Raw genomic sequence first — 26,245 nt, 5'->3', positions numbered from 1 at the left:
TTGGTTCCTCAGCAAGCCACACGCACAGAGAGGGAAGGTCTGCCGATGATTCCTGTACTGCGTACCCTACCCTGTAATAAACTTCCAGGGTGGCTGAAAGACACATAATAACAAGTAAAAGGGGAAAAGGACAGGGGACACTAAAACCATTGAAACACATATGCAGAAATAAAACCAACAACTAATTAACACCTAAACCAAATGGTAATAAATAAGCATATCTTCACAATGTCCTCACATGAAACATGAGCTAGTGAAAAAAGTATTATACAGTCAACAGCTCAATATATGCTTAGAGAATGTCTGTACTATTAAGTGAGAAAAATATATATAAACATGTATAAATAAGAAACAAAACAACAAAAATAAACCATTAACACTTACAGACTGTCACGGGAGACCAGGTACTTACACCTTTTTACCGGGATCATAAACTGAGCAAAACCGAGAAGTAAAAAAAATGTGATTTATTTGGTGGAAACAGACATACACACAATGGGTTACAAATAGCAGGAGGAAACACACTTACTTGGACCTAGGGTATAAAACTAGACTCCGCTAAGTGCAGGGAATCCTCACCCTGATAACAGTTGCAAAACAGGGCAGAAAATATTCCAGGCAGCTTTTTCTCTGAAGCAGCCTTTTTCTGCTGGAGACTTGTAACTGGACACTTGGCATCTGAGAATCTTAGAGGACTCATTTAGAACATAGAACACCCCCTGGGGCTGGCTACTAACTTCTTTATATCCTTTCCAAAGTCAGCCCCGCAGCATTACCGCCAACCCGCAGTGTGGGAACTTTACTGCTAGCCACACAGAGGCTTACCAGTCTTGTGAAGCCTGGCACCTGGAGCTTCAGCAGGGCACAGGGGCATGTGCGAAAAATGCTATCTTGCCCTCTTGCCATGCAGAGCCCACTGCACGGCTTGGTGCCTCCATGTCTAGGGAGGTGACTACTTGCCGGACTGGCTTGTATTCATCCCAGGACGCGGGTACGCCACTCAGCCATCCTGCCCAGGTGGCTCTCACACCTCTGCCCAGCATGTGTGACTTTCATCTACGGACCTAGGGCAGACTTAGAGGAACCACACCCTGGTAGCCCCAACGACCCCTCAGAGTTCAAACAGTGAAAGACCCAGCTTATATTTCAATGTAAAAGCATACAACATTTTAAATTTATTAGTTTAATAAAATATACTTTATACATTTTCTTATTAAAATGTCCTAAATCTATTGGTGTGAGGGATAGAGTGAAAACCTGAGCTGTTTCATCCCCACTAGCCATATCCCTTATTTTCTACAAACGTAGTCTTATAAGTGACTGGGGCACCCCCTGAACCCCTATACCAGGGTTAGGGTGGTCTGGGCATGAACTGGGCATCTCCCCTTATACTAGGGTCCCCTGTACCATTCTGGGGTTACCTTTCTGGTCTGTGCTGAAGCAGTACATCCTGGTGGTGAGTCGTAAGAACGTTTTCAGGGTAGGATTTTGACCGTAGCATTTGTGCTTCAATGTATCCGAGAATCTGACCTGAATCCCGGGTACATTTTTGGGGTCTCCAGTAAGTTTGGAACCCCGCTACGTAGACTCAATCTGAAAAAAGTTTCTCCGCAAAACCCACCCTGAAACTCATAGCCTGGCAATCTCCGCTCCACTCAAAAACACCCGAATTCTTTTATTGTCGCACGTTTCACATATTTTGCATAGTAGTACATGTCCAAGAGCTAGGTCCAAGAGCTAGCACTCTAGGACCCCGGAACACAGCTCAGGGGCAACCAAGTGGGCTTAACCTTTAATAGTGAGCCTGGTTACCCCCTCACAGTCACACAGACAAATGCATCGGTCTTAATCCCTGCAACCAGCAGCGATCATAGGTTACACATATAGCAAAACTGCCAGCTATTGAGAGTCCTATCTAATTGGGTGAGCGGTGTGCTCTGTCTTCTGTCCTAAATAACACAAATTATACATATGTATATACTGTATATGTATATAATATGACATGAAAAATTATTATTCTAAAGATATCAATTGTATATATGTATCAACAAATAATTTCTCTTATCTGTAGGAGATAATTAGGGTACAGTGGAGAAACCAACATAATAATACTCTTTTTGTTTTTAATTATTATTGTTTATTCATTTATTGTATTATTATTTCATTATTTTTTATTATTATTATTTTATCTTCTAATTTAATTTCTAATGGTTATTTAGGTTTTTGTGATTAAACCTTAATTCCAAGGTGAATACAGGTTATACTAAAGACCTTCGGTATGTACGTGGGCTAAAGGAATATGGAATGTTCTACATGGATATTGAGTAATCTCAAAGAGACCTATTAGTGATAAGCATTTAAATCACACAGGGGGGTCTTTCCTAAAGGATTCATTACAAATTACCAGTCAACCAATCAAAATTACCAATCAACATTCAGGCCCAATGGGGTTCTCGTTTTTAATGAATATATCCAAAATGCTTCTCGCTGATTCAGAATCTTAGTTCTATTACCCCTCGTAAAAAGGGGAGGGGACATGCTCAATACCCTGAAAGCTGAAATTATCTATACTCCCTCGAGGACATCTTGAAAAGTGTTTCGATACTGGATGATTGATGTAATTCTTCATTATGAGCCTAACATGCTCCATAATCCTAACGTTTAAATGTCTAACCGTTCTCCCCACATGCTGCTGTCCACACCCGCACTGTAGCAGTTAAATAACGAATTGGGATTTACGGTTAATAAATGATTGAATGTTGTAGGCTTTACCAGCAGCATGGGAGGAGAAGGTAGGACCTTGTCTCATCTTGGTGCATATTTTGCATTGATTGCACCTATATGAACATTTTGGAAGTGTAATAGGGGTTGGGGCCTCAGATAGAAATAATGTAGGGGAAAGAGAACCCCGAATGTTTTGGCTTTTCTAAAAAAAATATCTGAGGACCATTGTATTGTATTGTATGTCTTTATTTATATAGCGCCATTAATGTACATAGTGCTTCACAGTAGTAATACACGTGGTAATCAAATAATTAACAGATAATATAAATAACAGATCATGGGAATAAGTGCTTCAGATATAAAAGTAACATTAAGGAAGAGGAGTCCCTGCTCCGAGGAGCTTACAGTCTAATTGGTAGGTAGGGAGAACGTATAGAGACAGTAGGAGGGAGTTCTGGTAAGTGCGTCTGCAGGGGGCCAAGCTTTATGTATCATGTGTTCAGAATATCCACAGTGCTATTCATATGCTTCTTTAAGCAAGTGTGCCTTAATTTGGGTCTTAAAGGTGGATAGAGAGGGTGCTAGTTGGGTACTGAGGGGAAGGGCATTCCAGAGGTGTGGGGCAGTCAGTGAAAAAGGTTTAAGGCGGGAGAGGGCTTTAGATCCTTGAGAAGAACGCAGAGTCTGGATGGTGCATAACGAGAAATTAGGGCTGAGATGTAAGGAGGGGCAGAAGAGTGTAAAGCTTTAAAAGTGAGGAGAAGAATGGAGTGTGAGATGCGGGATTTGATCGGAAGCCAGGAGATGGATTTCATGAGGGGAGATGCTGAGACAGATCTAGGAAAGAGTAGAGTGATTCTGGCAGCAGCGTTTAGGATAGATTGTAGGGGAGACAGGTGAGAGGCAGGAAGGCCGGACAGCAGGAGGTTACAGTAATCAAGACGGGAGAGAATGAGGGCCTGAGTCAGAGTTTTATCAGTCAAGCAACAGAGGAAAGGGCATATCTTAGTTATATTGCACAGGACAAAGCGACCATCTAGTACATAAGGTCTCAATAAGGGGTCCATGGACAGGACACCCCAGTGCACCTTTACAATATATTTTATTTGGTTAGCTTGGGTGTGTGAAAGCGTAGAAATAAAATCAATGAGTCACGGGTTCAAAGTAACAAGTGAGTTTATCAGCACTATGGTACAAGTGAGAGAGAATTCAAATTTGAACTCATGCCTCTGAAGAAATATTGCTTAGTATCACATTTTTATACATTTCAAAAATGAGTAATACGCCCTTTAAGGGGGCTGGCTTAGAGATAAAAACAATATGATGAAATACAAAAATACATATTGATACATAAATATGCTTTACATTGCTATATTCTTATCCTAAATATCACCATAATGTGGGCCGCCCTTAACCTGCTGACTTTAAGGTTTAGCCCTGTGTGTTACTGTATCTGTCAGATAACAGAACCTAAGGTCAGCAGAATTATCTAAGGCAGGAAAAACCTCTTACGAATGCTATTTCAATTTATTACATGACTCGTAGGAATTACACAAGGGCGGGTTACATCTAGAAGCGATACACAGCAGAATCAAACATTCACAGATCATACACGAATAAAACAGATAAGCATTCATACAAGCAAACACTCAAAATGGCGGTTAGGCCAAAATGAAGGTGGGTGATAGTCTGTCTTCATATAGCCTGAGCCACACACATTATCTCAATCTTCACAGGTGCTATATTGTGTATTAAATAATGGGGTGTCAGATTTGAAAGAAATCTTTGGCCTTCTATCAAACAGACCTGATCTGTTCATTTCAGAGACTTCTCGATATGACTGAAGATATTCACATATCTCACATATTGAGTGAAGATATTGAGAGTGTCAGGGCAGAAATGGCAAGGCTGGGGGAGACTAATTCCTCTAGCAGCCAGGGGAATAGTTCCTCCAGCACAAAGGGGACTCAGGATGCTCAGATATCATGAAAGATTGTGGTGGTAGGGGACTCCATTATTAAGACGATAGATAGGGCAATCTGTTGCCATGAGCGCATGAACTGAACAGTTTGTTGTCGCTTGGGTGCTCGGGTTCAGCACATCACGTAGGCAGATTGTTGGGAGGGGCTGGGACTGATCCGGCGGTCTTGGTACACATTGGCACTAAGTACAAAGTTAGAGAAAGATGGAGGGTCCTAAAGAAGGATTTGAGGGATCTAGGACAAAAGCTTAAGGCAAGGACCTCCAAGGTAGTATTTTTTGAAATACTACCAGTGCCATGCGCTACCGCAGGGAGACAGTCAGAGATCAGGGGGGTTAATACATGGCTAAGAAAGTGGTGTTGGAGGGTTTGGGTTTTTAGAGCACTGCGACTCCTTTTCTGAAAGGTGCAATCTTTATGGTAGGAAGGATTGCACCTCAATGAAGAGGGATCTTCTGTGCTAGGGGGCAGAATGTTTAAAAGGTTGGAGGAGATTTTAAACTAGGGTGGAGGGGGAGGGACAAGAAACAGATAACAAACTAAATAGAATTGATGGGGAAATAGCAAGGGGTCGTGGAAATAGAATGGGTGCAAGTTTGGCAAGCAGCGAGACACCCATAGTAAATACAAATAATACTAGAAAACTTCTAATGACTAAACCCAATTGGTGCAGAAAGGCAGGAGCAGATACAGTAAGATAACAGTACAGACTGGATATAAACTTAAATGCATGTTTGCTAATGGAAGAAGCCTGACAGATAAAATGGGTGAGCTTGAATTAATAGCTACAAGAGAGCAGTATGATATCATAGGCATTACTGAAACATGGTGGGATGAAACTCATAACTGGACAGTTAATTTAGAGGGTTATTTCCTTTTTTGGAAGGATCGAACAAATAGAAGGGGAGGTGGAGTATGTTTACATGTTAAACCAGATCTAAAACCTATTATAAGGGAAGATGTTTATGAAGGGAATGATGAAAATGTAGAGACCTTGTGGATAGAAATTAGCAGTGTAGGTAAAAGTATAAAGACAATGTTTGTAGGGATATGCTATAAACCACCAAATATCTGTGAGATTGAGGAAGCTAAAATACTTTTGCAAATGGAGAAGGCATCAAAACTGGGTCATGTTTGCATAATGGGAGATTTTAATTATCCAGACAGACTGGGGCAATGAGATTAACATTGCAACAAAAGGAAACAGATTTTTGGGGGTGCTGGAAGACAATTAAATTACACAAATTATTGAGGAACCAACCTGGAGAGGGGCAATACTGGATTTGGTAATATCAAACAATGTAGAAGTAATAAGAAATATTCAAGTCCTGGAACATTTGGGTAACAGTGATCATAACATGGTCTCATTTGAAATAAATGATCAGAAAACCAATTACTTTGGATCAACAAAGACCTTAAACTTTAAAAAAGGCAGATTTTAATAAACTGAGGTCTAATCTACAAAGAATACATTGGGATGATGTTTTTGCAGGGAAATGTAGAAGATAAATGGGCAGTCTTTAAAACATTGTTAGAAAAGCACACTTATCAGTGTATACCCTTGGGTAATAAGTATAAAATAAATAAGTCAAAACCAATATGGCTAAATAAACAGGTAGGGGAGGAAATGGACAAGAAGAGGCAGGCATTTAGATTCTTTAAGTCCGAAGGGACAGAGGCATCGTATCAGAATTATAAGGAATGTAACAAAAATTGCAAAAGGGCAATCAAATTTGCAAAAATGGATAATGAAAAAAGGATTGCAATAGAAAGTAAGATCAACCCTAACAAGTTCTTAAAGTACCTTAATAACAAAAAAATCAGAAAAGAAAATATAGGACCGTTTCAGTGTGAGATGGGCAGGCAGATTATTGGAGATAAGAAACAAGCAGAGGTATTAAACATTTTTTTTGCCTCTGTGTTTACCAGGGAAGAATCAATTTTCACCTGGCCCCGATGGTATACATCAAAAAGTTCTTAAGGAGTTAAGTTCAGCAGTAGCCAAACCATTACATGTAATATTTAAGGACTCAATTTCCACAGGCTCAGCACCACAAGATTGGCGTAAAACAGATGTGATGCCTATATTTAGAAAGGGAGCTAGATCACAACCGGGGAATTACAGACCTGTAAGCCTGACTTCAATAGTGGGGAAGATACTTGAAGGTCTAATACGGGATAATATTCAGGAATACATAATGGAAAACAAAATTATTAGTAATTGTCAGCATGGATTTATGAAGGATAAATCATGCCAAACTAACCTTTATTAGTTTTTTTGAGGAGGTAAGTAGGAATTTAGAAATTTAGACCAGGGTAATCCAGTTAATGCGGTCTACTTAGATTTTGCAAAGGCTTTTGATATGGTTCCAGACCAGAGGTTAGTGTACAAAATAAAACAACTTGGACTCAGTAAAAGTGTATGCACCTGCATTGAAAACTGGTTGAAGGATAGACAACAGAGAGTTGTCATAAATGGAACGTTTTCAGTTTGTCCTGGGACCCCTGCTTTTTAACTTGTTTATTAATGACCTCGAGGTTGGCATCGAGAGCAAAGTCTCCATCTTTGCTGATGACACTAAATTGTGTAAGGTAGTGGAATCGGAGCAGGATGTAATTTCTCTCCAGAAGGACTTGGAGAGACTGGAAACGTGGGCAGGTAAATGGCAGATGAGGTTTAATACAAATAAATGTAAGGTTATGCATTTTGGAAGCAAGAATAAACAGGCGACTTACACATTAAATGGAGATATATTGGGGGAATCCTTGATGGAGAAGGATTTAGGAGTGCTTGTAGACAGCAGGCTTAGCAATAGTGCCCAATGTCATGCAGTAGCTGCAAAGGCAAACAAGATCTCATCTTGCATTAAACGGGTGTAGCCCTCTTTCCTGCTGATATAGACTACTAGTGCTGTATGTACCTGTTGGCTCAGCGAGATCTGGGCCTCCGCTAACTGGGAGCATGGGGTAACAATATGTTCTTGGCAGCGCCTCCACTTACCCAAGATCCCCAATAAGTAAGATTCCCCTAGGTAAGAATAATGATAACAAGCCTCAACGTTGTAACCTTTTACTAATACGTAATCGCAAAACCTTAGCATACACCTATTAGGGATAACACACATATAGTGCAGTACATGAATAGCTGATATTCAGTAATATACACCAGTGACCTGGCCACTCTCCTCATTGAGTAATGTCACTTCCCACCACAGCGTGCACCCCACACCGTGTCCAATGTATAGACACAGTCCCTTGGTCACTCAGCCCAGTGTCCCCAAAGAACCCTCCCCCAAGGCGGGATCAGCGCCTGAAGGTACCGGTGTTGGTGCACTTATTAAATACCTTCCGGCTACTCCAGCAGCCGGCAACAGACTTCAAAAAGGATCCGCTGATCCAGCGTAGTCTCTCACGAGTTGGGAATGTCCAGTAGCTTGAGCCCAAACCACTGTTCACACGCAGCAGCTCAGGAAGAAAACTGTGTCCCTGTCTGCTAATACAGTAAGGGAATAGAATGTCTCTCTCTCTAGGGCTTTCCCTGCAGCACCACAAGCTAATGGTGACTCAGGGTCTGCACTGGGGCCTGAGGGGAAATCTGGCTTACGCAGGTGGGTCACTGACCCCCTGCACACACACAACCTCTCCCCTTGCTCCTCCGGTGCCCTCTGCTAGCGTGGTCTCTCCCCCAGCTTCCCTTTCCTGCCTGCCAGCAATCCCTGCACTCCTATTCGTTCCCTGGTGTCATGTGACTCTGCTGGGGCTCATGGGAATTGTAGTTTTACTTCAGAGCCTCCTGGTGATTGGCCAGCCATTCGCGCGCTTACACTGCGCATGCGCGAACTCTCTCCGTGCCTCCGGTTGCGCATGAGTATTGCGCAATGCCCAAACAACATGGCGGCACCCTGTGCTATCGGGCGCCGCGGAACCTCCTAACGCTCCCTCGCAGCACCCCCCGTGATTGCGCCCTGCAGCGGAGGTACAGAGGGGAAACCAGAACACCCCTACACGGGCAATGGATGGAAGGGAAGTAAACATAATGATGCCCCTTTACAAAGCATTAGTAAGACCACACCTTGAATATGGAGTACAATTTTGGGCACCAATCCTAACAAAGGACATTCTGGAACTAGAGAGAGTGCAGAGAAGAGCCACCAAATTAATAAAGGAGATGGACAATCTAACTTATGAGGAGAGGCTAGCTAAATTAGATTTATTTACATTAGAAAAGAGGCGTCTAAGAGGGGATATGATAACTATATACAAATATATTCAGGGACAATACAAGGAGCTTTCAAATTAACTATTCATCCCACGGGCAGTACAAAGGACTCGGGCCATCCCTTATGGTTGGAGGAAAGGAGATTTCACCAGCAACAAAGGAAATGGTTCTTTACATTAAGGGCAGTTCAAATGTGGAATTAATTACCCATGTAATTACCCTTCCCCTCAGTACCCGACTAGCACCCTCTCTATCCACCTTTAAGACCCACCTTAAGACACACTTGCTTAAAGAAGCATATGAATAGCACTGTGAACATTCTGAACACATGATACATAAAGCTTGGCCCCCTGCAGACGCACTTACCAGAACTCCCTCCTACTGTCTCTGTACGTTCTCCCTACCTACCAATTAGATTGTAAGTTCCTCGGGGCAGGGACTCCTCTTCCTTAATGTTATGTTTGTCTAAAGCACTTATTCCCATGATCTGTTATTTATATTATCTGTTATTTATTCGATTACCACATGTATTACTACTGTGAAGCGCTATGTACATTAATGGCGCTATATAAATAAAGACATACAATACAATACAATGTAATCTGTGATGGCAGATACAATAGATTTGTTCAAAAAAAGGTTGGACGTCTTTTTACAAAGGAAAGGTATACAAGGATATACCAAATTAGTAACCATGGGAAGGATGTTGAACCAGGGATTAATCTGATTGCCAATTCTTGGAGTCAGGAAGGAATTTATTTGTCCCCTTATGAGATATCATTAGATGATATGTCACTGGGGTTTTTTGTTTGCCTTCCTCTGGATCAATATACTGTAAGTACGGATATAGGATAAAGTATCTGTCGTCTAAATTTTATAGGTTGAACTTGATGGATATGTCTTTTTTTCAACCTCATCTAGTATGTTACTATGAAACTAACTCATCATTGCCATTTTTGTGAGTACCGCGGCATAACTCACTAGGCTCACAATCTTTCATTATTTTGGTCACGTATGACTGTTTTTCTTATACAAGCCTGCAAAACACAATTTAAAGCCGCCCAGACTGCATTTATTACACTCATTATTGTGTTTGTGATGGTCCTACAGCTGAGTACAATTTTTTGGACTTTTACTCTGTTGCATTGTTACCTTTTATAGCCATTCTTGATTTATTTAACATTTGTGTGACAGTATTACGCTATGTATTTTATTTGTGTTCTTTTTCTACATGTCCTGAGACTCAGTCTATTGCCACCTGGAGCCCATCACTGACACATCAGACAGGACAATTCTTTATGGTTTGATCCATTCTCTACTATTTTATTTTGGACGATTACGTGTCCAATCAGAGGACTTTCCTAAGCAGCGCTGCTATTACTGCACTTTCTTTTCACGATCAGTATTAGGCGATGCCATTTAAAAAAAAAATTTGGATTAACAGTTGATGTTGAAGGACAAGCTTTCCAGAGTTCTCCGTCTTCCTCAGGTCAGGCAATACTCAGCTCTGTACACCTGGCCAGGTGAGCTATTGGAGGGGTTTCAATTTCTCTAGAATCTAGACAGATACTTCTGTACGGTCCGCCGCTAAGCCCCACCCATCGGGCGCATCCCGCGGCAGGAGAACTGGGCTGTGCGTGGGCAGACTTGCGCGCGCACGTAGGAGCGGCATCAATGTGGCGCGACCACAGCTGGGAGGCAACAATCCAGCACCATCGCGTGACGTCACTGGCCCGCGCCGCGCACTACCCACGCGCGCTTCACTGAACCACCAATCAGCTGATCAGCAGAGATTCCTCACCTGAGGCGGATCCCCATCTCTCCTGAATCCTGCCATTGGAGGGTTTTTCTCACAGCCGTCCCTTGATTGGCTCCTTGCCCTTTTTGTACTGGGCTCTCCCACTCCTTCATTGCTGAGCATAAACCTTGGTTTATGCGTTGTGCTCGCTGCTGTCGGTTCGTTTGTTCCTGCTGTCATGTGCCTTGACCCTTGATGTATTTGACCAGTCCTTTCTCCAGTCCTGAATCTTAGCTTCACTTCGGATTCCTACACTCTCCACCCCTTTTGACCCGGCTGCGTACCTCGACCATTCTACCCTCTCTACCCCTGGACCACAGCTTACGGACATCTACCACTCTCTACTCTCCAACACTGAACCACGGCAAGTACCTTGAGTACCCTGACCCAGCTACACGACTTGAATTACGCACTCTGGACCGGACCGCGTGGTTGTAGGTCTGTGCCTATACATCCCCACCCCCAGTCCAGCGGTCTTAGTCCTGTTTGTGGTGAGCTCAGCGTGACAACTTCTTTCTATGCGATAGCTTTGAGGCACATATTCAGCATGCTGTGCTGCAGATTCCCACTGCTGGAGTCGCATTCAAATAAACAGGACCAAAATCTTCAAAAAGCATACACCCGGAAAGTCATCATCTCTCCACTTCCTCTTATCTTTATTGTCCCCTTGATGGTATGGTTGATAAGCCCTTTGCCAATTCTGAGTTTCTTTGGACATTAAGGTTTACATTTAAGCTAGGACTAATTTGTTCTTTACAAATAGGATAACTGTTATAATGTTAAACTATTGGCAAATGGCCCGTCCGTTAAGACTGGATTCCAATGGGGGTTTTCATGCCGTTTATTGAGCCCACGTGACATGTATTTCTGCACAAACTTTCTCCTCGGCCTCTTGGATCAGAATAAACGTTATTTATAGCCATGCTAGGTAATGTATCACAACCTACAACCATCACATTCTCTCCAAGACCTTGAAACTGCAGGTTATTAACTGAGAACCAATTACAGAGTAATAAAGAATTGTATCGGTGGCCAGGGTCGGATTGCATTTTGTTGCCATTAATTATTGCTCATGTTAAGGGCCCCAGTCATAGCATTGTAATATACTCCCAGCAAAAACAAAACTTTTCACCAAACATCATGTTCCGTTCGGGGATCAAGATTTAAAAATGAACATTTTGATTGAATCCTGTTTCTAGGAGATTTTTGTCTTTGTATTTTTTTTTTTAGTATGTAATTAATATACCGTACTTATTTAATTTTTTCTACATCTGGTGAGTTCCACAATTTTTTTTCATGGGGTTGCAGTCCCACCAATCTTTCATTTTCATCTATTTGAATCCTGTTTCTGCCTGTTACATAGTAGATGAGGTTGAAAAGAAAACATGCTCCCATCAAGTTCAACCTATGCTAAATTTAGACAATCCTGTTGTCTTCCAGGATCTCAAGGTTATTAAATCCCGGGAGAGATAGCGGGTGTGTTCTAGAGGAACGAGCCATTTTACTTTCTGCATACATATAATAACGTCTTGCCGTTTTATAATTGTTTTGACACGCCATGTCTAACCTTTGAATATTTTATTAGTGTTACTGTACCGATGGGCGTATGGCGAATGGAAGAGGCTATGCTTAGGTTCTATTTAAAGCCCCAGACACCTCTTACAGGCACTCAAAGTGATAACAAAAAGAAAAGGGTAACAGATTGCTTCCATATACTGTCCTTTTATCAATCTTTGTGACACACTTTAGTATGTTTTAGCTATGGAAAATATTGATGTACATTTGGGGGGGTGGGGGGGGAGTTCTCCTCTTCAGGCTGCCAGTGATATTCCAGATATGATTTTTGTTGTTGCGGTTCTTAGCTGGGAGATTGCATTGAGACACTTCCCACGAGATATTAAAGCATCACCAGGGAGTGGGCTGCAGCCTTTTGTTCACTGTATGTGCAATTATATGGCAGCAATGGCAAAACTTCAGATAAAGAAAATAAGGGGGGGAGGCGCTTTTGGGATCTTGCAGCACACTCAATGTGATTCTGTACTTGTCTAAAGGCGGATTTAAAAGGAGAAATTCAAACACACTTTTTTTTCACATAGGTTTGAACCATGGGGTCTCCAGAGCTGAACCCCGTCAATTTCAGCTACGAGGACCCCGCTTCCCGAGATAGACCTACAAAAGGGGTGCCAGTATCTCAGCAAAGTTTAAAGCTCCCGCGTCACAAGGGGCAATAGAAAGCTGCACCTGATGATGTCACAGCTTCCTCTTGGTCCTGCTAGCAGAGCGGCTGCCGACACCCCCTACAAAAGGTATCTCCGGAAGCAGCGGTCCCCACAGCTGAAATTAATGGTGTTCGGTGCCTCGGACCACCTGCTTCAATCTCATGTTAATAAATGAAATAAAAACCACCGCTTAGATTGCCTCTAAAGCACAGCCTTGGTCACAAAGTTAGCGATAAATCCCCATTCCTTCCATTTAGATATGAGGTCATAATAAACGCAGTATGTATTACACTTCAGCCATTGCAGGGGTTTGTTTATGGTTACATTTGAAAATCTATAAAATGAAGGAACAAGTATTGAGACCGTGTTACATGGGTAAGTGCTTTCACTAAATTACATCCGCAATGGATGTTGGTAGGTGGGCTTGGGGCTTTAAAGAGAAATTATTTGGTGCTCACTATGTTTATAAAACCATTTATAAGACAAAGGAAACTGCAAAAACCAACATGTTTAATATGGCAGAGATGGGATATTATGGTCAAACAGCGTTATTAAAACTAAATGCCTTTATATACTAAGAACTTTTCTTTTCCCTTTAGTAGTGTTCTTGGTTACTAAGGTTTCTCTTTCCCCAATTCCCAGAGTAGCTTGCATAATGTAGCAAAGTAACACAGAAAGATACTATAAAGCCATGGTTTCCAACTTTTTTTGGTTAAGGAACCCTATCTGAAATTCTGAGGAACCCCAACTAACTCTAATAGCAACTCTGACATCAGCTGCATTGTAAAATCTTCTGTAGTTGATGCAATTTTCTTGTCATTTTAAAATTGTAGGGAACGCTTTCGGGGTGCCCGTGGGGAACCCAAGGCTTCATAGGAACCCTGGTTGAAAAACACTGCTATAAATATTCAACTCTGTAGAGCAGTATTTCTCAACAGGGGTCCCTAGCAAACCTTGGGTTCCCCGTGCATCTTTAAAAGGGTTCCTTGTCATTTTCAGGTAATTTGAAAATTGTACCAAATACAGAAGAATTTACAATGCATCTGATCTCAGGCGCGCGCTATTAGAGGGTTGGGGTTCCTTACAATGCATCTGATCTCAGACATGCTATTAGAGAGGGTTGGGGTTCCTTACAATGCATCTGATCTCAGGCGCGCTATTAGAGAGGGTTGGGGTTCCTTACAATGCATCTGATCCCAGACGCGCTATTAGAGAGGGTTGGGGTTCCTTACAGTGTATCTGATCTCAGAAGCGCTATTATAGAGGGCTGGGCTTCCTTACACTGCATCTGATCTCAGACGCGCTATTAGAGAGGGTTGGGGTGCCTTACAATGCATCTGATCTCAGACGCGCTATTAGAGAGGGTTGGGGTTCCTTACAATGCATCTGATCTCAGACGCGCTATTAGAGAGGGTTGGGGTTCCTTACAATGCATCTGATCTCAGAAGCGCTATTAGAGAGGGTTGGGGTTCCTTACAATGCATCTGATCTCAGAAGCGCTATTAGAGAGGGTTGTGGTGCAGCAGATTTTCCACATTATAATGATAAAGGTTCCTGAACCCAAAAAGTTTGAAAAATCTCTGGTATAGGAGTTTGTGAAGTTTCAAGTAAAACATTTTCTGGTTCGCTGGGGAATGTTGTTTTCATTGAACTTCAGCATCAAAAACGGTAAGACAGAGGGTTCCTACAAACAGTAGTTAGAAAATAAAATCATATTGCTACATCATTGCACCGCTAGCCATGTCCAAGCAAATCATTATAAATATGAGCTGCTGAAGGTATCTGTGAGCAGTATAGAAGGTGTTCCCCTAGCACTCCTATAAAAAGAAACCCCAGAAAACAAACAGCCGGCACTCCTCGTCATAAAGAACCTTCCGGATAGGTTCAATAAAAGCATGATATAAACGAAGTAAGAGAGGGGCGGAAACGGATTTATGCAAACAAATGGATTGTGGCAATTAACACAGCAATCCAAGCATGCAATGTTTTATTTATTTTTAATATAGGATTAAAGCAGGGGGTCTCTGGAGCGGAACCCCAGCAATTTCAGCTGAGGACCCCCCGCTTCCAGAGATACTTAGCTTTGTAGGAGGTGCCGGTAGCTGCTGCGCTCGGCTAGCAGAGTTCACGGAATTTCAAAGTTCCCCCACCCTGTGGGCCAATAGGAAGCCGTGACGTCATCAGGCTCTGCTTCCTATTGGCCCGCGAACTTTGAACTTTGCCGAGATCCCGGCGCCCCTTTAGGGTGTCCGTATCTCGGGAAGCCGGGGGGCTCTGGGGCTGAAATGAATGGGGTTCAGCTCTGGAGACTCCCTTCTTCAATCCGATGTAAAAAGAAAACAAACGGCTTGGATTGCTCCTTTAAACTTGATGGCATAAGTCCTCGTGTGCCCTCTTACTACCTTCATCTAAAAAAGGACCAGCGGCTCTTTACATCTACTTTAACCTTTATGACTTTAAAGTGAAAAGGAGCAATATAAAAATAACATTAATATAGAATTTAAGCAGGGGGGGGGGGGTTCCAGCACTGAAACCCGTTAATTTCAGCTCCGGAGACCCCCTACTTCCAGAAATACTTGCCTCCGAACTAGGTGCCGGGAGCTGCTCCGGCTTCCAAGTTTGAAGCTCCCGCATCACATGGGCCAATAGGAAGCCGCACTGTTGATGTCACAGCTTCCTATTGGCCCGCCTATTGGCCTAAGATCTCTGAACAGAGGACACACTGTGAACCCTGATTGCAGAGCGGCTACCGGCGCCTAATTCGCGGGTAAGTATCTCCGGAAGCAGGTGGTCCCCGGAGCTGAAATTAACGGGGTTCAGATCCAGAGACCCCCTGCTTCTATCCTAGAAAGATAGATAATTAAATTGGCAAAAATAATCCCCCGCTTCAGGATTGCCTCTTCAACTGAACCTAGAATTTGCTCAAATTTAAAATCAATCTGTACATACACAGCTATAGTGAACATTTCTGCAAGATCTAAGGTATCGGCCCAATGTAAAATTCTTAAAAGAAAAAACTAAAAATATATAATAAATGAAAAAAAAAAGTAGAATTGATGAAAAAAATAAAATAATAAAAGTACGTTGAAATATTTAATATAATCTCCCCCCAATGGTGAGAAATAAAAAGCCATTGCAGCACTGAGACCCTCTTTACAAAAGCTGAACAGTCACATTACAGGAAAAATGTATAATAATAATAAAAATCTTAAAACCATTTAAAAAAACTTTTTCAAAAAACCCCCATGTACATAACAATTGTGAAAGGAAGGGATTGATCACCGATTCCATGACACAAATAAAAACAAGACAATTGGCCGTTTCTATAAGAGACAGGAGACGAATCCGCTTTGTATACATCTCATTAATTTACTGACAATTAACATCCAGTGATTGCAGTTTATATCTGACGACAAACATTCTCCGCCACACTCCTGCGTTTCCATCAACCGATCCCCCCGTCAGCAACCGGACCGTTATTTATCATCACCGCTGAATGAGGAGGCGAGGGGGACATATTCCTATACCCCCAATCCTTTCACAGATCACCCGTCACAGGGCGAGCGTGTGAGGAAGGGGGTGGGGGGGGGGGGGGGGGTGTTTAGCAGCTTGTAGGTCAGATTCTCCTGGATTAGTCCTGGCATTAAATATGATACTGACATCCCTGGCAATAAAAGGGGTTAAGACAGGTGAAGGCAGCTTCAGTTTAACCGCATCAGGGGCAGAGAAGGCAGTAAACCCAATGTACAGTAAAGCAGTCCTGTCTGCCACTGAAGAGGTTAGAAGAGAAGCATCTTTAAGTTAAGGGGGCAGTTGCATGCGCAAAGAGTACGGTAACACGTTTGTACCCATAGTTTTTAAACATGAGCAGCAGAAAAAGAGGTTACATCACAGTTCCCAGCACTGGAATAGAGCGATCGGCCGGAAAGGTCAGGTCCCGCTTCCCATGCTCATGGGACAGTTTCTTTATAGTCTCTGGTTAAAAAGCACGGAGTTTCCAAAGAGACAGGGGGGAAAAAGGACAGCTCTGCTGGTGTCTCACACATCACTGAGCGCCTGGGAGAGAGAATGAGAAAGAACTTGTTACAGAGAGTTATCTTCATCCAAAGCGGGGCTTTAAAGAAATAGGGATGTCCCACTAACTGGATGGGGATCTTTCTTTGCTGACAGGAACATCGTACTTTTCAGATGCATACTTCCCAGAATGCTGCACAGTACATCATACCCGGGACCGGTCTCTTGCACCGATCTTGTGCCCCAGAACAACAAGTATGCCCGTTCCTACGGGTCCTACCCAACCATATGATTACATTTCAAAAAACAGTTTCATTTGGTATTGTGAACATACTGAAGAATAAATACTAGTTACAGCACTTTGAAGGGCTTCATTGAGAAGATAAAAAAATAGCCTCTCGAAAAGAGACAGAACCCCCCCCCCCTATGTCCCTTATAAAATAACGAGAAAAGTAATGTCTTACTTTCCGTGTAAACTCCGGCAGGACGAACGCTGCCCGGTGAATGTCGGTGTTATAATATCTGAGGTTCATTTTGTCCACCTGCTCCTGAGACAGCTGCTGCACGGGCTCCCGAAAACTGGTATTCTGCAGGAGCGATAGAGGAGCAGACATGAGATTTCCCCCCCAGAAAAAAAAAGACCCTCTCTGCAGACATGGAAACCGGATCCGATCTGCAGCTCCCTGTGCAATGCGAAAAACACAGTACAAGAGCGCAACTATAATGAATAAACAGAGTGAATTGAAATAAAGTGCATTAACCACTTAATACCCAAGTGAGTACAAGTAACTAGGTTACCAATAAGGAGCGTCTGCTGCTGTGATAGGGTGGTCCAAGACGCCGAATCTAGACAAAACAAAACACACTGTTTTGTCCTGTGCGATGCGTTGCTGGCCGTCACAGTGCTGGAGAGGTACATGGAAATCTTACATTGGAAGCGCTTTGGGGCCAGAACTCCTTTTCCTATTATTGTTTTAAATGTTTGAAGCGCTTATTCCCATGATGTGTTATAATATATCACGTGAATTGTAAAGCGCTACGTACCTGTAAGGCGCTGTATAAAAAAAATATGCACGCAGACCACTCTTAAAAATGTATTATTTGTGTTTGTTTATTGCTGAATATACCCTTCAATAATGTAATCACTAAAACATATATATTTTTAATGCCATGTAATCAACCAAGAGAAGGAAAGGAGTATACTTCACATAGAGATTCCCAGTCTATATGCTGTGAAGGTGTTTACACCGTGTTCTGGAACATTTAAGCCCCTTCAAAATGAATGGAGCTTAAATCCTCCCAAGCAAGAGAGATTGTTGCACATGATGTTAACCACGGGCCGTTATCTTTTGGATGGAGACCCTCACGAGTCATGATTGTCCCTCCCTGGTGCTTTTGCCGTTTTAAATCCACCCCCCCCCCCCCTTTAATATGTGCATCAATACAATCTGCAAGCCGACAAGTAATTAGCCAAGTTGCCGATCGATCTGTTCTGCTGTATTCGATCGCTGAAGATTCGGCTCAAGGGTTCTGTATATCACTGTTAGGGCTACAGAAGATTACCCAAGATGCAACTTTCTGTGTGGAAGATCATATGACCAGGCAGGCACTAGGTACAATTGGTGCACTGCTAGAGAGAGGGCAGGGCTCAAGAGCCAGGCTTTGCAAATGGTTGCTATAGAAGCAAAAATGATTGTTACATTAGAATACATTAAAAATGGTTTTTAAAAAAATATGCCGAACTGCAGCTTTAAGACAAAAATGGGGTAGAAAGACCAGTCATAATTATGAACACAGAGAGCAACAAGATATTGAACATGGCCTTTCCTGCACTTGCCAATTTAAGAGGTTACTAGTAAAATACAGAATTAAGCCAAGTTATTCCTGCAAATCACTGGATAATAGTAATTTTATTATACCAGTAAGGCCAAACCCCCTTCCCCCACCCAGGATGAGGAAACTCAGGGGCGACGTGTGGAGTTAAAAGGACTGTGGTTGCTGAAGAACGTCTTTGGAAACAGAGCTGTCAATCACCGCTCTGCTTGCTGAAGTCACGCCCCAGCATGCCTTGCACAACACTCCTTTGAGAAGAGGAGCTGGTATAGTCTTATTTCCACCAATAAGAAGTATTAGGGACCAGGCTGCTGTGGATTACATGCTCAACTTTATCTACAATGAACAGACCCAGTGGTGGAGCTGACAGCCGTCTCCCACACGGTAATGATGACCCCTGCAGGCAGGCTGCTGGTACTGCAGCCCAAGTGTACACAGGCTCACAAGATCATTATAAAGATCCAGCCACAATCTAAATACAGGACAGATGTTGCTGTTTTATATGCTCTAGAGCAGGGGTGCGCAAAGTGGGGGGTGTGGGATTTTTTTTGGGTGCTGCGGCGGTTGCAGAGGCCCCGCACTCTTCCCCGAGGCATTTAAATTAAGTGCCAGGGGACCGCGCGAGGCCTCTGCAACCTCAACTTACCGGGATTCAGCCAACTACTGGTCACGTCGCCATGACAACGCGGCATCAAATGACGCCGCGGGGTTATGTGATGCCTCGTCGTGGTAATGCGCGTCAAATGACCTGGCTGGGTCACATGACGTCATGCGACCCGCGGCGTCATTTGACGCCGTGTCACTGGAGAAAGGGGCGCGAGCGCTGGGGTCGGCACAGGGGGGCGCAGCAGGAAGAAAAAAAAACACTTTGTGCACCCCTTGTCTAGAGCAGGCGTAGCCAACTCTAGTCCTCAAGGGCCACCAACAGGGTACGTTTTCACAATATCCCTGCTTCAGCACAGGTGTCTCAATCAGTGGCTCAGTCAGAAAACCCGACCTTTTGGTGGCCCTTGAGGACTGGAGTTGGCCGCTCCTGACCCTCGAGAGAAAAAAAGGATTTAGTGAAACAAAGACTTAATGTGTGATATAGTTCATGTGGAGTCCGAGGCGAGGATAATGCACCAGCGACCGGAGAAATGAGTTGGGTATGTGTGAGTAATAGGAAGGTAATGTGACCCGAAGAGAATTGAGTGCAGTAGCACAAATACTACACATAAGGAAGTAGAAATGAAGTCAAGGAGTTGAAGGTAAATAGGATGAGCGGTTTAAGTTGATGGTGAGGGAAGTTAGTTGGCAATAAGGGGAGCCAGGCAGTCAGTCGTGCGGGGAACGAGTCACGCAGGGAACCGGGTGATGGGGAATTAGATAGAGATATGGAGTTTGATCAAATTCTTGTGTTTTTTCTTCTTCTAGGAGCTGGGTGCACTACAGCAAGATCTTCTAAAGTTGCTGTCGGAAGGATGGACAGCCCAGATAGTCACTCAGAGGTGGACAGGGGAGCCTCCGATACTTTAGAAGACAAGTTGGTGCCATGCTCATCATCCATGACATTTCCACGCCTGTATCTACGTGAGCCGAAAGCTCCACGCAACAACTTCTGGGAAACCTTCACCATGTGCTTCTGTTTCCTCTCCCCCCCCCCCTCTCCTCTTTCCCCCCCCTCTTCCCCCCCCCCCTCTTTCTCCCCCCCCCCTCTTTCTCCCCCCCCCTCTTTCTCCCCCTCCCCCCCTCTTTCTCCCCCCCCCCCTCTTTCCCCCCCCCCCTCTTTTTCCCCCCCCCCCTCTTTTTCCCCCCCCCCCCTCTTTCCCCCCCCCCTCCCCTCTTTCCCCCCCCCCCCTCTTTCCCCCCCCCCCCTCTTTCCCCCCCCCCCCCTCTTTCCCCCCCCCCCCCTCTTTCCCCCCCCCCCCCCCTCTTTCCCCCCCCCCCCCCCTCTTTCCCCCCCCCCCCCCTCTTTCCCCCCCCTCTCCCCCCCCCCTCTCCCCCCCCCCCCTCTCCCCCCCCCTCTCCCCGCCCATAGTATGAGGGTTTATCAGGATTGTAAATAAATGAGACATTGTCCATGGCTCCTGCTCAGTTATTTGTTAATCGTGTATTTCACTATATACAAGTCACCCTGCACAAGCTCTGCTGTATCTTAATGTAAACTTACACGGGTATGGTAACTTATAAAAAAAACCTTCTGAAGCCTTACAGAAGGTAATCAAGTGGATCAATCGCCAAGGTCTAATCCAGGGCTGGCCTTCTCCAGTCCTCAAGGGTCCCCAACAGATCAGGTTTTAAATATATCCCTGCTTCAGCACAAATGGCTCAAACAGTGGCTCAGCCAATGACTGAGGCACCTGTGCTGAAGCATGGAAATCCTTAAAACCTGACCTTTTGGTGGCCCTTGAGAACTGGAGATGGCCACTCCTGGTCTAGAGAGCTTACATGTAAGTTACAGGCATAGTGGGGGAAAACACAGTATATGATCAGCTGTAACAAATCCATGGAAGGCCAAGTAATCGCGTCATAAACCACAGATGTCATTACAAAAAAAAAAAAAAAAAGCCCAGCCCTGGCAGGCCACCTTCCCCCGGCCCCGGGAGGCCACCTTCCCCCGGCCCCGGGAGGCACCCTCCCCCCGCCACCCCAGCCCCGGGAGACACCCTTTCCCCAGCACATTCAAGGGAAATTCAGTAAAAGGTCTATCAAATGAATAGTAAGGTTTCTTTGGGCACTTGAATGTTTCTTATAGCATAGCACCGCTTAGTAAATATGTCCCTTAATGCCAAGCAGGTTAGAGCACATGCTCTAGCAGTAGCTTAACAACACTCACATGGTTCTTGCTGCACAGCATGAATCCGATCTGCCCGCTGGGGTAGGTTGGGATGGTGCAGTATGCGTACTCCACCACAGGGAAGAGAGACTTGCAGAACTGGTGCATCTCTTTAATGAGGTCCAGGTGAAGCCACTGACACTCGCCTGCACAGAGAAAGACGGGATTACCAGGGGGTCAGCAGTGAGAAGCCTGCTGCTCAGAGGAGAGTATGGATAGGCTGCTCAGAGGAGCGTATGGATAGGCTGCTCAGAGGAGCGTATGGATAGGCTGCTCAGAGGAGCGTATGGATAGGCTGCTCAGAGGAGCGTATGGATAGGCTGCTCAGAGGAGCGTATGGATAGGCTGCTCAGAGGAGCGTATGGATAGGCTGCTCAGAGGAGCGTATGGATAGGCTGCTCAGAGGAGCGTATGGATAGGCTGCTCACCCTGGCAGCAGAGGATCCCGCCCTCCCTGAGCGCTGTCTTCATGAGCTGGTAATACGATTCTTTGAAGAGACTCTCTGCAGGACCTGGTGAAAAGGATAGCGCATGTCAATGTAGCAGAGAATACAATGTGAAAGGCAATTAACTTCTTGGCTTGTAGAGGGGCCTACAATGAATTGAGGAGCGATTCGTTGCTGGCCTCTATCAGCAAAGTGGCCAATGATAACGAACAGCTTGACAGTTATTAATGATAAGAGAGTTAGAATGTCTATTTTCAAAGCAAATACCTTTTTATTTTATTATTAACGCATTAAAGTTTTGGTATACAAGTAATGTACTTTTCACCCCGTCCCACCACACTTTGATCACTTCTGCACAACACAACCAAGCAGCAAAACTTGCCCAAAAATGCAGTGTTACCAGCTATTCTTATGGTGAATGAATCTTATGGTCAGATTAAACCATTTGACTGTCCTCAAAACCTTGGTTGCGATGACCTTCTCCCCCACTAAAATAACTTTTATGCAGTTGTAAGGCGATATTGACCATACAGCACGGAATGGGACTTTAAGCCACGGCCGTTCAACCGCAGAGGGACAGTTGGACGCCGCCTTTTAGCCACTGGCCATTTCGGCCCTGAGGTAGGCGATTAGCGGAGGGCCAACAAACACATTACCTGCGGCGGCAAACAGTCCCAGCTGCGGCTAAAAAACCATGTTGAGACGTCCTAGATTTGTAAGCGCTGCTGTGCGATTCAGGTCATACTTTGTACCCTTCCGTGCAGCGAAGAGTTGTTTCATGTCACAACTACACCGCGGAATTTGCAGGATTCCCAGAACTGGGGGTTACGTGGATCCCACAGCGACAGCGCCTATAACTCAATGTGTTCCCCCCCCCTGCGGGTGCGCTGTGCGATTTCGCTGCTCATTCTGCGTGCGGGTATAGAGAGCGCAAACGCCTCTTACCTACAGGGTCGGAGGAGTCTGTGATGATGATGTCAAACGCATCCTGGTTCTGCTTCATGAACTGGAAACCATCGCCCACGTGCAGCGTGAGTTTTGGGCTGGAATATCCCACTGCCATCCCTGGGAGGTACTGCTTGGAAACGTTGATCACTTCCTGGAGATGACAGGGACGTGACTAGAACCGCATTCCGGAGCAACACAAGGCATAGCCCTATCTGGCATAATACAAACACAATGCAACATAACCAATGCAACATAACCAATGGGGGAAAAAATGCATTACAAGGTAACACGAGGTGATCATTGTTGGCTTAATAAACAGGCAAGGCAATTACTGAACAATGCAACACAATGTGAAACTGGATACATATCCAACATTGTTGCACTAAGACTGTGGGCATATTGCAAGAAGACAATATAATTAGGGACATACGAAGTAAGGATTGGAAAGTTGATTCGCGGAAGTCTTGGACTTCCGCGAATCAACTTTCCAATCCTTACTTCGTATGTCACTGTTACTGGATTGGAGTGACGCGCTGAGGATCTGAGGGTACGTGGGTGTTGGCGCTCATTACATTCTCCCCCGTGAAATCACGTGTCTACAGGGAGAGGAAGACTTTCCGGACGGACCGGATGTACCATGACGTGCTTCCAGCACTCGGGAACTCCGCGCCATTGATGTGAGACCGTGCAGTAGATACCCAGGACGGCTTCGTTCCTTCTGCAGAGAGGGCTGCGTTTGAGGAGTGCTACAAGAGGGATCCATAGAGGCGCTGACACAGACTCTCTATACTCCAAGGATCTCAGGTAGCGGTTTCCATTGGAACTCCTCTTTCTTACACACGCAGGCCTACAGTGTCTTCTTCATCTATTTTTACTCTCCTTTCACACCCACGTTGTGGAATTCCCTCGTTGCTTACCTCAGCAGTCCTACATTATTACTACCTACCATTGACTCTTTTTGTACTCTCTGTTTAGAGCTGTTAGTAGCTTTACCACTCACCAATATAATTAGGGATTCTGGTTTTAACCCCAAAAAAACACTACTGATTAATCATCTTGCACTTCAAGCTAAAACCGATACATAACTAATAAATGAAGCGACATTTCCCATGAACTTCAACGTCTTGTAGCAGCCCAGCCACAGGTATAAGACAAAAGCAACACAAAGGGAGCATGGAAATAACAGAAGAAGGAAAAAGTAAGCGGATAAACACCAAATGCATGTGTGTGTCATTATTGTTCACAGTTAAACACACACAAGCTTGTGTTTGTTCATTGTGAACACTGACATCCATGGATTTAAAAAAACAAAAAAAAACTGGAATCCCTAAATATGCTATTCACTCCCCTCCCCCGCGTCACACAAACATGCAGTCTCGCGTTATGCCAAAACATATTCACAGCAGTTATTTGTTTACCTGGTTAGACCAGGGGTGGCGAACTCCAGTCTCCAAGGGCCCCAACACGTCAGGTTTTAAGGCTATCCCTGCTTCAGCACAGGTGGCTCAGTCGTTGATTGAGCCACCTGTGCTGAAGTAGGAATATCCTTACAAGCTGAGGTGCTGGGGGCCCCTGGAGACTGGAGTTGGCCGCTCCTGGGTTAGACCTTGGCGAATGATCCACTGGTTTACCTTCTGTAAGGCTTCAGGCACGTATTAGCATTTACAAACACTTTATTTGAATTAGCAAACCCATGTAAGTTGTGTTAGTTGCCGAGAGCGAGAGCTCAAATCTACTCGAGTTACCAATGGGGTAAAGGAAAACAGATAAACGCCTTTCCCCAGATTTACAACTGGAAAATAAATTATCAAAACCTTTAAAATTATTATTATGTTTTTTCAATTCCAGAACATGTCTGAGCTTAAAAATAATAAAACCACATTAATCATTGGTGGGACTGCAACTTTTAAGAGAAATAAATGACATCTTCACAAGGGGCTTCTTCTGTATCCGCTGTAGTGGCCAATCAGCTGCTTCGGTGGATATAGAATAAGCCTGTGAATCTTTAATGACAACAAATAAATCTGTAGGCCAAACGCCCACCTGTAAGGAATGAAAACTCCCTTCAACCACACTCTGATGTCTCCCCGGGTGTCGGTAAAACAAGACTGTAGGCGCTATTATGAGGGATTCAATTTACCTGTACATTTTACACCACCAAACACGAAATCAGTTCTAAGTGTCTTTTTTAAATGGTCATGCCACATTTTAAAGCCACCTTCACAAAATGAGGGCAGGACCAGTACAGTACAGATAATAGCTGTTCTGCATGCAGTAGTTGTGCCGTGCTATTGTAATGGTTCACTACATGGTTGCTCAGGAAAACACTTGCATTTGTAACGCGTGTCTACGGCCGTGGGCATGGTCAGCGCTTAGGCCGAGTCCATAGACACTAAGCCCGTGCGGAGGCGTGCGGAGGCTGAGGGAAAGCAGATGCTTTCCCTGGCCTTACTACGCGCACCGTCCGGGGGCGTGTCTATGGGCGGGCCAGTGACATCACGGAGCTGGTTCGACCTCATTGGGCGAACCGCTCACGTGACCGGCCCTGCTCACGTAAACTAAAATTTGAGTGTCGGCTACGCTTCCGCCCTCTCACTGCAGCTGCAGGGGCTCACTGACACGCGTGAGCGCGGGTCAGCGGCTAAGTGCTGACCATGCCCGCGGCCTTAGACGCTGAGCCGCGCTCACGCTTGCCAGTGAGCCCCTGGAGCCGCAATGAGAGCGGCTTTAGCAGTGGCTCACGCACGCTTCCGCAGGCGTAGCCGTCAATTTTTTTTTTAGTTTAAGCGCTCACGGGATCTGAGGGCCAGTCATGTGAGCGGTTCGCCCAATGAAGGCAAACCAGCTCCGTGACGTCACTGGCCCGCCCCCCGACGGCGCACGTAGTAAGGCCAGGGAAAGCACCGCTTTCCCCCAGCCTCCGCACGGCTGGAGTCTCTATGGACTCAGCCTAAAAGGATGACACCCGAGTGGCCCAGAAAGCTTTCCCTTTCCCTGTGACAAACTCCACATTTGTTGGAGTTTTTTTGTAGTTCCATTATCACAGTTCATCTCTTGCTGGCTACCATGGTACCATCCTCCAACGTTATACGGGCTCGCAAGGACAGATGCAGCCACCAGTATTAGGTCACTTGCCGTGGAAAATCTTGGGCAATCTCAGTAAATTCCTCAACATTTCTGTGAGATTTCTAATGGCCCATCAGATTAACACAGCAGGGGGGTCCCTGCAGTCCCATTCAAACTGAATG

The 26,245-nt window shown here is 44.6% G+C and overlaps 1 protein-coding gene across 1 annotated transcript in view; it reads right to left on the bottom strand.

Moving 5' to 3' along the window:
• Positions 1-13,434: 13,434 nt before the first annotated feature.
• SRM (spermidine synthase) overlaps positions 13,435-26,245 on the bottom strand; it is a 17,242-nt gene continuing 4,431 nt past the window's right edge. Inside the window, exons 4-8 of the mRNA XM_075603488.1 lie at positions 22,995-23,148; positions 22,032-22,115; positions 21,604-21,749; positions 17,420-17,542; positions 13,435-16,997 (exon numbers count right to left, since the gene is read on the bottom strand). Of these exons, the coding sequence (XP_075459603.1) occupies positions 16,980-16,997; positions 17,420-17,542; positions 21,604-21,749; positions 22,032-22,115; positions 22,995-23,148 (525 nt within the window). The 3' untranslated portion in view covers positions 13,435-16,979. The remainder of the gene's footprint in view (positions 16,998-17,419; positions 17,543-21,603; positions 21,750-22,031; positions 22,116-22,994; positions 23,149-26,245) is intronic.

Source organism: Ascaphus truei, chromosome 6, assembly GCF_040206685.1.
Source record: "Ascaphus truei isolate aAscTru1 chromosome 6, aAscTru1.hap1, whole genome shotgun sequence".
Lineage (NCBI taxonomy): Eukaryota > Metazoa > Chordata > Amphibia > Anura > Ascaphidae > Ascaphus > Ascaphus truei.
Note: the sequence above shows the minus strand (reverse complement) of the source record. Positions and strands in the feature narration are given on the sequence as shown.